We start from the raw sequence: 14412 nt of genomic DNA, 5'->3' as shown, positions 1-14412 counted from the left end.
TCCTTTGCCTGAGGAGAGAAAAATTAAGATAGCCTTATTAATACCCTCTCACACAGCAAACATGAGTCATCTAATTTGACTTGAGAATATATTTGAAGTCTGAAAGGGACATTTTAGTGTGCATTCCTATTATTGATGTGGTTATGAAGTGAAATTGAACCACAATTAGGTGGAATAGCTGGTCTTTACTTTGCCAGAATCTCGGCTCTTTGCTCTGAGCTTGTTGACCTGAGACTCAGCGATGTCGGCACGCTCCTCAGCCTCCTCCAGCTCATGCTGAACCTTCCTGAACTTGGACATGTGGGAGTTGGCCTGCTCTTCCTGGGAGACAGGGGAGAGGAACATCAACATTCAAAGTATGAATTAAGTCATCTGACTCAGTAGGCAGCAAGTGCACACTAGTTATCATTAGTCTGGTGTGGAAAAATTATAAAAGTTCAGTGTCATTTTATTATTTTATTCACAAAACCAATTACTAAAATACTGGTGAGGGTGAATGTGTACACGTACAGCTTCCTCTGCCTGTCTCTTGTAGGCCTTCACTTTAAGCTGCAGTTTATCCACTAAATCCTGAAGTCTGGTTCCATTCTTCTTATCCTCTTCAGTCTGGAACAGAAAGGAAATTAGTAGAATTGGAATTTTATGAATAAAGTGTGACTCATTTACTGTTGACTGTTACCTGGTATGTCAGCTCCTTCACCCTGCGCTCGTACTTGCGAACTCCCTTGATTGCGTCTGCTCCTCTCCTCTGTTCTGCATCCACCTCGGTCTCCAACTCTCGCACCTGTTCAGAGGGTGACAATTACATGGACAGTTTCTATATGCTAAATGCTAAGGTTATACAAACAAAATAACGAACCATTTAATACGGTTTGAAATAGCTAACAAATGCAGTTGGTTCTCAGAGCTACTGCAGCGCCGACTCACTCGAGATTCCAGTTTCTGGAGCTGCTTCTTGCCACCCTTCATGGCTAGGTTCTCTGCCTCATCCAGACGGTGCTGCAGGTCCTTGACTGTCACTTCAAGATTCTTCTTCATCCTCTCAAGGTGAGAGCTGGTGTCCTGCTCCTTCTTCAGCTCCTCAGCCATCATGGCCGCCTGCGACCATTGTGGGGAGATTAGGTAATGGATTGAGCTTGATGCATACGGTTGCATGAAGATGTGAGTGCATATAGCAAAATTGAATATGTTGTGAGAGGAGAAGTGTATGGAAGAATTATGATGATGGGTGGGCAGATACTGTGGGTTAGTATAGTGTTGACATGTAGTTATATTAGGGCTAATGAAAACATAAGTGTATTATCTGAAGACATACAAGCTCATATGGGCTGGGCACACCTAAAGGTGTATTACTCCTTATATAAGAAACCAAATAAATATAAATCAGTACAATAATGAAAAAATAAATAAGTAATTCTTATTTAAAAACCCACATCAGTGATGGCCTTCTTAGCCTTCTCCTCAGCATTCCTGGCCTCCTGGACAATGTCTTGGACCTCACCCTGCACCTGAACCAGGTCAGCCTCAAGCTTCTTCTTGGTGTTCAACAGGCTGGTGTTCTGGACAGGAGGAATCACAAAGAGTCAAACCTGTGAACTTGTAGGAGATTTGTTTTGTTGTGAAATAACCAAGTGATTGGATAACCTTTCCTTAGTCTGGATCTATGTTCTGTTTTGTTATACTTTGTGTCTGTGCGTGTGGATGTTGTCCGCACCTGGGAATGCAGCAGTCCCACTCTCTCGCTGGCGTCCACCAGCTCCTGCTCGGCCACTTTGCGGCCTTTCTCTGTCTGCTCCAGTCCCACTCTCAGCTCCTCAATCTCAGCCACCATCAGGCCGTTTCTGCGCTCCACCATGGCAGCCTGTTCCTTCATGTCCTCTGAATCACGGACAGCATCGTCCAGGTGCAACTGAGCATCCTGAGTAGCAAAAATTAGGATATAGGAGGCATTAGATGAGGGTGAAAAGTCATATTTGTTTGCTCTGTTCACCAACCGTTTCATGTATACATGTGACATGCGCTACATTTACTGCAGAGTATTTTTTTATATCTCTCAAGTTATTTTACTTCAGAAACCAGTTAAGTGATGATTTACCTTGAGCTGTGCCTGAACGTTCCTCAGCTGCTTCTGGGACTCAGCAGCCTGGCGGTTAGCATGGCTCAGCTGGATCTCCATCTCATTCAGGTCTCCCTCCATCTTCTTCTTGACTCTCAGGGCGTCATTCCTGCTGCGGACCTCAGAGTCCAGGGTGCTCTGCATGGAGTCAGCCACCCTCTGGCTGTTCCTCTTGATCTGCTCCATCTCTTCATCCTTCTCTGCCAGCTTTCTGTCCACCTCACCCTTGACCTGGTTCAGCTCCAGCTGTATGCGCAGAATCTTGGACTCCTCATGCTCCAGTGTTCCCTGAAGAAATTGAAATACTGAGTGTGATGCACACCTACAGTGCATGTTAAATCCAAACTGTTATTTTCAATTCAACACCGAGCAAACACCTGCTCAGAAAGGTATTTCGGTCAATTTATAACAAAAATAGTTTTGTATATCACAAATATAGTTTGCACCTCAGCCTCCTCCAGAGCCATCTGGATCTCAGACTTCTCTGTCTCCACCGTCTTCCTGGCCTTCTCCAGCTCATGGATGCTCTTGCCAGTCTCTCCTATCTGCTCCGTCAGGTCAGAGATCTCCTCTGTAGAAAAAAATAAGATTTACAATTCGCTCAACTAAATCCGGGTTAATATCAGTTGACTCACGTTGCAAGTTCTTGTTCTCTCTCTTCAGAGTCTCCAGATGGTCAAGAGCCTCCTCATAGGAGTTCTTCATCTTGAAGAGCTCTGTGCCGAGAGAACGAGCCTCCTTCTGAGCTCCCTCCAACTCAGCCTGGCCCTCTTCAAACTTCTGCTTCCACTCTGCAAGAACCTAGGAGGAAACATGTACCACGACAGTGTTGAGCTACTGAAAGATTTTACAATAAAAACGTTTATAATAAAACAAAATCAATAAAAGAATAGTTCTTTGTCTATCTGATACCTTGTCAAAGTTCCTCTGCTTCTTATCCAGGTTGGCAGCCAGGGCATTGGCTCTCTCAACATCAATCATGAGGTCCTCCACCTCTCCCTGCAGCCTCTGCTTGGTCTTCTCCAGAGAGGCACACTTGGAGTTGGTGGCCTCAATGGTTTCCTCAGCATCCTGGAGACGCTGAGCTAACTTCTTCCTGTTATGGCAAAAGAGTAAAGCTGTCCTTGTCCTGATGGCTGTCTCTGTGTGGTTCATAAGTAGCCTAACATCGCGGCCTATGGTGCCCCATAGCCCACCAGCCAACTGATTAAATTGGCTTTTTGGAGACCGCTTTCCAGATTCATGGACTTACTTGGCCTCCTCCAGTTCCTCTGTCCTCTGTATGGCATCAGTTTCATACTTGGTCCTCCACTGAGCCACCTCAGAGTTGCACTTGGACATGCCGCGCTGCAGCTCAGCCTTGGCCTCCTGCTCCTCCTCAAACTGCTCCCTCAGCAGGTCACAGTCGTGGCGTGCCGATTGGACACCGTGGGCCAGTGCGTTCTTAGCCTGGAAGAAAGACGGGTTAAAGTTCAAGCTGGATTTCGTTTTTTGACAAAGCCTTATGAAAATCTGCATAAAGAGTTGGGTGTCATTGAGAGCTTAAACAGAACATAAAAAGGACTAAAAGCAAAAGCACAACGACAACTGTGAAAGAACAGTGAAACTGGTGGAAGACTTTAACTCAGGTGACAAAGTTATAGTCAACAAAAGCCCTTGGTTCCTCTCTAAAATCTGGGTATCTGAGCCCAGTCTGTAGCCCCACCTTGACTTCTTCCTCAATCTGCCTTTTCAGCTCCTCAATCTGCTGGGTGTAGGCCTGTTTGCTTCTGGTCAGTTGTGAAACCAGGGAATCCTTCTCTTCCAGCTGGCGACTAAATTCACCTATGGGGAAGAAAAGGGGCTCTTGTTAGGCCAAGCACTTTCTAAGACTGAGATTAACCTCTGCTGGCGGACCGCACATTATTTTATTCTACCTACATTGGTTAATGCTGTTGTTTATAGAGGTTACCGTTTTCAGTCAGAAGTCTGGCTCTCTGTCCGCTGATGTCATTGACTTGGCGAACATTCTCATCGTTCTTTGTCTTAATTTCGCTCAGCTGGTCCTCAAGGGTACGGCACATCTTTTCTAGATTGCCCTGTTAAGCAATGTAGACAACAAAATCGAATAATTACAAGGTATGAATAATGACTATACATAGTGTTGTGCTGCAGTTATTATTCTGTCTCTAACACATTCATTATTGTGATTTTCAATTAGTTTACTCTGTAGCATGTCATTTGGAAGTATATTTGATCATATGAAGCACTATGCAGGAGATGTTCCCTTCTTTTTAGTACTAACTTTAGCCTTGGCAACGGCTTCCATGTTGGAGGAGAGGTCGTCAATCTCCATCTTGAATTCACTTTTCTCTTTCTCCAGCTTCTGTTTGACGCGCTGCAGGTTGTCGATCTGCTCTCCCAGCTCTGCCACACTGTCAGCCTGCTTCTTCCTCAGGGCTGAGGCTGTGGACTCATGCTGCAGGGTGGACTCCTCCAGGTCACGTCTCAGCTTCTGGAACTCACCCTCTCGCTTCTTGTTCATCTCAATCTGAGCAGCTGTGGCACCTCCAGCCTCCTCCAGCCTCTCACTGATCTCCTCAAGTTCCCTGGACAGATCGGCCCTCTGCTTCTCCACCTTGGCCCTGGCAGCACGCTCAGCCTCAATCTCCTCTTCCAGCTCTTCAATACGAGCCTACAATCAAGAGTATAAAAGGTCCTCCGTTTTGGTCTATCCACAATATGGGCTGGTAAAGGCTAAATTAACTCATCAGTTAAGTTTGCTGGATGTCTCATAGGGCAAAATATGACAATGTGATAAACTGTTCTATTTTCCAAAGAAACAAATATTCCTGTACTCAGTAACTACACCACACCTGGAGCTCCTTGATCTTCTTCTGCAGCTGGGCACCCAGAGACTGCTCATCCTCAATCTTGCTGAGGAGCTGGCTGGTCTCAAAGTCCTTCCTATGGAGCACATTAATATCAGAGGTTTAGTTCAGGTGCTCTAAGGGGAAAGTCAAGATCAAAGGTAACTTACATCGACAGAAATATTCTTAGTATTTGTATTTACTTCTTGATCTTCTCATCCGACTGTTGTTTGTCGTTCTCTAGGTCCATGATGGACTCCTGGGCCAGTTTCAGGTCTCCCTCCAGCTTTCTCTTGCCTCTCTCAAGGTCCATACGGAGCTTCTTCTCTTGCTCCAGAGAACCCTCAAGCTGAATAACAAAACACACATTTAGTCATCACACCTCAAGTTCAGTGGTAGTATGATTCAAACAATTAGTGTAGGCTTTCTTGCACAAAAAGTATTACTCTATTTGCAATATATCAGGAAAATGTCAATCAGAAATACATGTGTGAATCTACTGAATTTCTCATAGAAATGATAGACTCACATCATCAACTTGCTGTTCCAGCTTAGTCTTGGCCTTAGTCAAGGTGTTGACTTTGTCCTCCTCTGCCTGCAGGTCATCCAGTGTCTGCTGGTGGGCCTCTTGCAGGGCTTTCTTCTCCTTTGTCAGCTTGGCAACACTCTCATCTTGAGATGCCATCTCCTCAGTCAGGTTTTTAACCTAGTGAGAAAAATAAGAACAGGATTCAATGGGCAGCTCACAAACTAAGAGAAGCACAAGGTCAGCTATTGGTGAGATGTTGATACCTTGTTCTCTGTGGCATGCTTCTCCTTCTCCACTTTGGCCAGGGTAAGCTCCAGATCATCAATGTCCTTCTTCAGTTCAGAGCACTCATCCTCCAGCTTCCTCTTCTTGGCTGTCAGCTCAGCATTAATCTCCTCTTCATCCTCCAGTCTTTCTGTTGTCTCTTTGAGTTTGGCCTCCAGCTGGATCTTGCTCTTGATCAGACCCTCACATCTCTCCTCAGCATCGTTCAGATTATCTGATTCCTGGAAAATGAAAGGTCGAGAAATGCATTTCAATGTTTACATTTACATTTAGTCATTTAGCAGACGCTCTTATCCAGAGCGACTTACATTAAGTTCAGGGACATTCTCCCCGAGGCAAGTAGAGTGAAGTGCCTTGCCCAAGGACACAACGTCATTTGGCACAGCCGGGGAATCGAACTGGCAACCTTCAGATTACTAGCCCGCTTCCCTAACCGCTCAGCCACCTGACTCCCAATGTTCTAAGCTTGGTCTTTTTAGCTTGTTTAACTGTCTTTACATGTGAATATATCTCGTTCACTCACGGATGCGACTTGGAGAGACAAGTTATTCTTCTCCTGCAGGAGGGACACCATCTTCTCCTCCAGCTCCTTCTTGCGAGCCTCAGCCTTGGTAAGGGCGACTTTGCATTTTTCAAAGTCCTCCTTCATGTTGGCCAGCTCCTTCTCAGTCTCAGCACTCTTCAAAAGAGGCTTGATCTTGTAGTAAACCTTCATCCATGGCCAGTGTTTCACATTCATGAATGAGCGGATGTTGTACTGGATGGTAAAGACAGACTCTCTGAGAAAGAGAGAGAGAGGTTGTGAGAAAGTGTGTTGCCCCGTGGAACAGCTTGATGACATCAGAACAAACGGCATATCTTCACGGATTCCACTTTTGAGTTAAGCTTTGGAAAGCTGTTTGGCCACTTTTGGAAAGGGCCATTAACTGATCTTTGGGTTGAAAAAAAGTAGAAAGACAAACGTCACCCACTCACCTCCTCTCCATCATCTTGGCGAACTCCTTCCTCATCACGTAGCCGCGACAGAGAGCCTGCGTCATGGTTACCAGAGCAGCAAGCTTCTCATCTCTCATCTCCTCAAGAACACCCAGCAGACCAGCTTTGAAGAACACCTGAGACACAGGTTAGCAAAAAGCTGATGAAGATAAAGAGTTGCCAGTGGATATTTCATGCATTTTAACATGCACTGTATACTGTGGATGAGAAATGTACAGTACCAGTCAAAAGTTTGGACAAATCTTCCCAATTGAATGGGAAAATGTGTCCAACATTTTGACTGGTACTGTATGTATTATCTAAATAGCTGTCATGCTAGTTTGAGCCCATACCTTGGTGTGTCCAAACTTGTACTCCTCGTGATCTACATCAATTGATCCAAGCAGTTTCTCAGAAGCCTTCTTGTTGTCAATGAACTGGCCTTCAGGGATGACACTGGCGTTTAATACTTTATATCTGTATTGGAAAAAATATGGATATGCGTCAATATCACAGTGTAGAAATTAAATATAGGTGTGTGTGTTTGTGTGTACCTCTGCTTGAAGTCACCATAGAGGATTCTGCTGGGAAAGCCCTTTCTGCAGATTCTTATTCCCTCCAGCACACCATTACATCTCAGTTGGTGGATAACCAGGAAGTTCTGCATCAGACCTGGAAGCAAAAGTTTGAGATGAGCTTTTGTCCAAGACAATCTTGCTAAGTGAAACTCTTATGTAAGTAGGTCTCTCAGGTGCAACACCTGAGAGGCATCAGATAGTAAGCGAGAGAGAGACAAACAGCCCATCTCCCTAAAGAGAGAGAGACCGTAACAATCATTCTCACCTGGAGTCTTGGACTCGTTGGGAATCAGGCAACGTACAAAGTGAGGGTGGGTGCTCCTCAAGTTAGTCATCAGCTTACCCAAGTTCTCCTGTGAAGAGTTTCAAAAGCAATTTTGTTTGTTAAATTTGTGTTATTTTAGTTTCTTTAAATCAAGGATTATATGTACACCTACAAATTAGAATCAATTAATAAACTTCCATTATAAATTCCTGTTCATTTAGAACATGTACACATATTTGCACACATTGTTTCTCACTCACTCTGAATTGAGAGGACACAGTCTGCATGGAACCTCCCTTCTTTTTGGCTCCCTTCTTAGAACCACCAGCATCTGTAAATAGTACGATAAAAAGAGTGAGAAAAGTGTAAATAACAGAAACGTGTGTGAGATTTACATTTTACGAAAACCTTGTTCGCTTAGATCAAAACTATTGTTAGAATTTCGAATAAAGCTTAGGGAGGGGGGGATTAATTAAATGTAACTTAAATGTACAAACCCTCAGGTGGAGGAGCCACATAGAGCAAACCCAACAGTTTGACTGAGGACTTCTGGTACAGCTGAAGCACAGAGTCGTTCAGCGGGTCCTTGTTCTTGTCCAGCCAGCCACAGATATTGTAGTCCACTGTACCAGCATAGTGGACCAGGGAGAAGTGGGCCTCGGCCTTGCCTTTTGCTGGTTTAGGCTTCTCAAAGGCCTTAGTTTTGCCAAGATGTTGGTCGTACAGCTTGTTCTTGAAAGAAGTGTCTGAAGCCTTGGGGAACATGCACTCCTCTTCAAGGATGGAGAAGATGCCCATTGGCTGTGTAAGAAACCCAGTTTGATCATCTGTGGTCAGATTTGGGACTCCCAAAACATTGTGCTTCCAACATAAGTTGTATGTGGATAGGTAACTTTTCTTTTTGCATCAACCCCAAAGCCTCCCTACCTCACCTTCTCAATAAGCTCAATGCAGGCAGCCAAGTCCATGCCAAAGTCAATGAAAGCCCAGACAATGCCCTCCTTCTTGTACTCCTCTTGCTCCAGGACGAACATGTGGTGGTTGAAGAACTGTTGCAGTTTCTCATTGGTGAAGTTGATGCACAGCTGCTCCATGCTGTTGAACTGTGAAAACCATTTCAAAGAGAACATTTGTGTTTGGTTTGTTCTTTTTGGTTTGACATATTTGATGGTAAGCAGATTTAAAACAAAATTGTTGTTTTCTTCTAAAGTTAATAACTAATAACTGACTAATTGAAATTTTAAACTCATCAACATCAACATAAACGATCGCTTTTTTCTTATTGTAGATCCCAACTCACGTCAAAGATCTCAAAACCAGCAATATCCAGAACTCCAATGAAGAAGTTTCTTGGCTGCCTGGTGTCCAACATCTGGTTGATGCGGATGACCATCCACAAGAACATCCTCTCATAGATGGACTTGGCCAGAGCACTCACTGAGTTGTTCACCTGTGTAACAAAAAAGTAATGACACATTTAGTTGTTAGCGTGTAAGTAGCTTTAAAGAGTAACTTAGTATTTGTAATTTTTTAGAATAAATAAGCTCTAATAATATTTTCTTAAAACAAAAATATAGATATTAATAAAGGGCTTACCTGAGGCACTGTCTGACCCTTGGTCACAAACTCATTTCCGACCTTCACTCTGGGGTAGCACAGGGCTTTCAGCATGTCAGCTGAGTTCAGACCCAGAAGGTAAGCGATTTTATCAGCCACTGGAGGGAGAGAAAATCATCAAAAGATTTGAGCAGTCAGTTTATCACAAACAAATCAGAGAAAACAATAATAAATGTGAGATAAAGGTTTGGCGATTATTGTGCCACTCACCCTCAGTGCCATCTGGCTCAGCCTGCTCCTCACGCTGCTTCTGCTTGAAGTGCATGTTGCCGTGGTGCATGACAGCACCAGTCAGCTTGTAGATGCCCATCTTCTCTTCATTGGTGAAACCCAAGATATCAATAGCATCCTGAAAGGGGAAAGGACGTTTAAAACAGATTAGCAGTAAGTCCAGAGTCCACCATTAAGTGTTTGTTACTATCTCAAAATGTATGTGGGTACACGCAACATAGCCCCAAGATAAATCTTTATTACACCAAATCAACCTATTCAGTCTGGCAGGGTGCAAAGTGGAGCGACACACACAGATAATGGATGTAATTTTCCATTATCAGTTGCGCTTTGCAATCCCTTTAAGTGACTCACATCTGTGGCAACCAGCTCCTCCTTGTCATCAATACTGGCCACAGTGATTTGACCCTGGCTGATCATGGGGAAGTCATAAGGATTTGTTGTGATGAGCGTCATTTCTGTCAAGAACAAATTCTCGTTACAATCACTACATCAATGTGTATCTCTCTGCCCTTTTTATAAGGCACTACCCTGACAAAATGTATTTATCCTTTATAATAGTTTAGGGGTCTGTAATACACCACAAGTGGGCGCTAGTCATTTGCACTTCAGTCTGCCTCACCAATCAGCTCAGGTTTGTGGTTGGTCATCATCTGGTAGAAGATGTGGTAGCCTCTCTCATCAGGCAGCTGGAAGGTCACTCTAGACTTCTCCAGCAGATCTGAGAAAAAGATAAAAGTGAGCTTTTAGAATTTGTTCACAAACGTGTACACAAAGGAGTAAATACAAATAAGAGAAAGATATAGGTAGATGAGGATGAGACAATTAGACAATGAGGAGAAACTGCTTACATGTCTCAATGTCAGCACTAGCCAGTTTGCCGGTAGTGTGGAAGTGAATTCTGATGAATTTACCCTAAGTCAGAGCGTAGGGGAGAATCAGGATAATAATCATGAATATGACTTATCTTTCCAAACATTATGGCAGAATCTATTACAGTATATTTACAATGAAATCTTTTTATACTCACAAAGCGAGATGAGTTGTCATTCCTCACTGTCTTAGCATTACCATAAGCTTCCAGCAAAGGGTTAGCTGCAATGATCTGATCCTCGAGAGAACCCTAGGTGAGACAGAGACAGTTTTGATGAAGCAGCCTGAGCCGAAACCCCCCAATTAGGTTTTCAGCTTCATAAAAACCATGCCCAAACTGTGATGTAGGCCACATGTCACACAAGGCCAACAGAATGCCTTTTTATCCAGCACGCATTTTGGTTTGGATTTATCCCTGGCAGACAGGCTAGACAAGACAGGGAGAGATGAAGAGTGGACGTGCCTGCATCTTTCCTGGTACGGCCTCTTTCTTCTTATCACCACCAGATACAGCAATGGTGGCAAAGTACTGGATGACACGTTTGGTGTTGACAGTCTTCCCAGCACCGGATTCTCCACTATTGTCATGGATTCAGTCATTTTTATTTTTTTATTTTGTGAGCATATAGTGGTGCATTGTTCAATTATTTTCATGTCAAATATGATCATTATAAGCTGTATGCATCCTCATGACAAAGGGTAGGAAAGCTATCCCTGAAGAATAACGTTTAACTTACGTGATCAGGACAGACTGGTTCTCCCTATCTGCAAGTCAATAGACATTTTCATAGGCATCTCAAGCATCGTTACAATTATGAATGTATCTTACTATCCCACCCATCCTTTTTAAGTGTTCTTCATCCAACCACACACCCAGTACACATTTCATAATCCATTAGACCAATATTAATCTCTTTCTCCTCCCATGTTTTGCAATGTTCATACCTGTCAACATGAACTGATAGGCGTTATCAGAGACGGAGAAGATGTGGGGTGGAGCCTCCATACGCTTCTTCCCTCTGTAGGCGTTGACCACTTCCATGTCATACACAGGGAGCCACTTGTAGGGGTTCACCGTGGCACAGAAGAGCCCAGAGTAGGTCTGCATCAGAGGTATCAAAAACAAGTTTTGTGCCTTGAGAACACTAGAGCTGAGGTTGAGGTTTCTCTTTTTAATCCTTAACTCCACATTCACTTCACAGTGATTTTGATACAAAACCTCAAAACATATAAGAAATGTGTACATTAGATTACAGATTTGGTCAATGTATAATTGTCAACTCCTTTAGATTTTTGTCAGTGTATGTATGTATGTATGTATGTATGTATGTATGTATGTATGTATGTATGTATGTATGTATGTATGTATGTATGTATGTATGTATGTAGTTTCTTACGTAGATCATCCATGCAGCATAACGCTCTTTGAGGTTATACAGGACAGAAGCTTCATTGAGGTAGGTCATCATGGCCATGTCCTCAATCTTGTCAAATTTAGGAGGGTTCATGTTGAAAACATCATCCTCTTTGAAGGTTTTCACCTGAAACAGATTTAGAAAGAAAATTCCATGAAAAATAGTTTCAGTGAATAGGCCAATGTGCAATGCTTGCTGATGGAACTGACCTCTTCAGTGTCGAGGATCTTAACATCCACCTTCCCGCCATCTCTCTTAACAACAAATCCTTTAAGGTACAACTCCTTGGTGTCTGTCACATAGCAGGCATTCTTAGCATCGAAGGGCTTGCTCTGGGCCTCAATCCTCTCCTTCTCAGGCTTGCGGAGGTAGATGGCGGCCTTCCCATACAGGGCCATCTCTGCGTCTGTACTCATGGTGGCGGCTCACTGGAAGAAAAGAGGAAAACACAGACACCTTAGTAACAGCTACCACAAAAGAAATAGCCTACGCCTCTTGCCATATCAATAGTTCTCCATTAATAATAAAATGTCATGGGTAAAAGCCAGAGGTATTAAGTTGACCGGTATATACTGAAAGATAAAGGCTAGAATTGACATTCTTTCAATAGTTTGAGTATACACAGATAACTTACAGGATCCTATCCATACATGGTATAAATACCAATTAAATAGATAAAGAAAGTATTTATTGTGTCTTACCGTGTTTATCTCTACCAGATTAAAAAACAGTGATGCTCTGTAAAAAAAGTTCCACAGATTACACATCTCCTAAACAAAAAGCATTATAGCAAATCATATTTTTTATCATATCATATTCTAGTTTTTAAAGAATTTGAAGAACTATAGCTGAAACCTTTGAAAGAATTGAATAACGCTTTCATAAACCTTTGATGTTTCATGTGGCTTGGGCTTTAAAACAATTTCAAATTGTAATGGAACATTTTACACAAAGCAATCAACAAAAGCATTTCAAATGGCATTAAGGACACAATGCAAATGTACTGAGTGCACTTTCAGAATCAACCCAGTCAATTTGACCACACAGTCAGAAAGTGAAGAAGTGTAAGAACTTAAGACTTACCACAGAGGTTGAGGCTATCTGTCCATGGATGCTGTTCTGTAAGGCCCCCCTTATATCTGGTTGAGCATGACAAGCAAGCAGAAACTATTTATGGACCACTGCTTTTCAAGGAAATAGATTGGAGGAGACATTTGAGTGCTTCATTTCCCCTCCCATCTCTCCTGTAGAAATGTATTGATGTTAATTGTGACTACTTTGGAGAAAGTCACATTTGTCACAAGTCACATTTATGTTATAGGAAGCTATGATTAAAGCATTTACTAACTTTTTTGTCAAATGAATTAACTGTTATCACTATTTAGTTCATAGAGAACTAGTGCATTAAACATGTTACCTAAATAAAGTAACATATTTCATTGTGCTTATTGCAGTAACTTACATTACTCCTTGTGAATTTAAATTATGCATTTGATCTACGAGCAATAAATAGCTGATTAAGATGATATTTTTGGGGGGGGGGTTGATTTTGCAACTCATGACTGACTTATGCAACGTTAGACCACATCTTCTAAACCTTTCATTTCATTCTAGTGAAATCACCAAACATCTACCAATTCAATTGCACAGGAGGTTGGTATTTAAACTGAGGGATGAGTTTAACCAATTCATCCTGGCTCACTCCTGATCAGCATAACAACCCAAGGTGTAAACTCAGCTAGCAATAAGCTATCATAGCAGAATGCCACAGTGTTTGTATCGGTGTTAAGCTTTAAATATCCAAGTTATGTCTCGATACAAATGTATGTATCAAGCATTATTTATTGTACCCTGATACAATTACCGCTTTCTCTCCAGACCTTTACCCATTGGTTTTGAGCCATAGATATTGGACTTCTCATGTTGACCAAGGGAAATACATTTATCTTTTACCCAGCACCCGTCAAAGATGGAGAAGTGGAGAAAGTGGATCAGGCACAGAAGTTGTAAGCCGTTGCTACTGAACCTTCAAGGGGGAAAGAATAAATGTGTCAATTGATATGTACTTTGATTCTATTTTGAGGCATCATGTTGATATATAACCAATCTGTAAAATAGGATTATGTTGAATCTCAAAAGTGTTGATTGTCACACTCCTGCGATCTTTAATCTGATCTTTTGTTGTGAGTCTTTATAATAAGGTCTTCATTTAGCAGGCACTTTTATCCAAAACAAATGTACAGAGAGGGATTTCAACCTGTAACATCTGGATATACATATAGCTATCCTTAATAGCTATATGTATAACTAATATGTGAGTCCATCTACTGTACAATGATAGTTGACAAATGAGTGACACAATTTAGTAGATGGAGTACCGGTACCTAGTGTTTCTTCTCATCTTGCTATGCTTTACTGTAACATCATTTAAGGACAATTCAATTCATAATGACATACATTCCTGTGTTATTTGAGAACATCTTTAAGATGCTGAAGAAGTCATGGATATGTTTCACATTTTTTCAACTGAGATTTAAAGTGCAAAGAAAAACTTCTGACGCTTTGCGATTCATGTTGCTGACCTTAATGATCACACCCACAGAGCTCAAAGAGGCATGCGCTGAAGTCAAGATCAAGCAGCATTGCAACTCAGCCAACTAATAAAATTGATTAATATTC

General features: G+C 42.3%; 1 protein-coding gene across 1 annotated transcript; it reads right to left on the bottom strand.

The window, feature by feature from the left end:
- Positions 1-165: 165 nt before the first annotated feature.
- Positions 166-12149, bottom strand: LOC136958932 (myosin heavy chain, fast skeletal muscle-like). Its single transcript, XM_067253086.1, has 38 exons — positions 11943-12149; positions 11716-11859; positions 11264-11420; positions 11056-11083; positions 10782-10896; positions 10476-10568; positions 10297-10360; positions 10068-10166; positions 9800-9903; positions 9425-9563; positions 9194-9312; positions 8898-9047; positions 8530-8700; positions 8095-8398; positions 7858-7928; positions 7598-7685; positions 7309-7426; positions 7108-7231; positions 6755-6891; positions 6303-6558; positions 5758-6000; positions 5495-5671; positions 5169-5314; positions 4972-5062; positions 4401-4790; positions 4068-4194; positions 3822-3940; positions 3369-3565; positions 3029-3212; positions 2752-2917; positions 2563-2687; positions 2096-2404; positions 1715-1918; positions 1434-1559; positions 928-1098; positions 680-784; positions 511-606; positions 166-321 (listed from the first exon to the last, which is right to left on the bottom strand). Exons 1-38 carry the CDS (start codon positions 12147-12149, stop codon positions 166-168), a joined length of 5820 nt encoding a protein of 1939 aa, XP_067109187.1.
- Between the last annotated feature and the right edge of the window lie 2263 nt (positions 12150-14412).

The sequence above is a fragment of the Osmerus mordax genome, chromosome 16, assembly GCF_038355195.1.
Source record: "Osmerus mordax isolate fOsmMor3 chromosome 16, fOsmMor3.pri, whole genome shotgun sequence".
Taxonomy (NCBI): domain Eukaryota; kingdom Metazoa; phylum Chordata; class Actinopteri; order Osmeriformes; family Osmeridae; genus Osmerus; species Osmerus mordax.
Note: the sequence above shows the minus strand (reverse complement) of the source record. Positions and strands in the feature narration are given on the sequence as shown.

Excerpts from the sequence above, each read along its gene's own strand:
- LOC136958932 (XM_067253086.1), bottom strand. The coding sequence starts at position 12,149 with ATGAGTACAGACGCAGAGATGGCCCTGTATGGGAAGGCCGCCATCTAC. Across the intron at positions 10,361-10,475 it reads ATGACAACTCATCTCGCTTT|GGTAAATTCATCAGAATTCA; the intron begins GTGAGTATAAAA and ends GCTCTGACTTAG. Across the intron at positions 6,001-6,302 it reads TGTCTCTCCAAGTCGCATCC|GAATCAGATAATCTGAACGA; the intron begins GTGAGTGAACGA and ends TTCATTTTCCAG.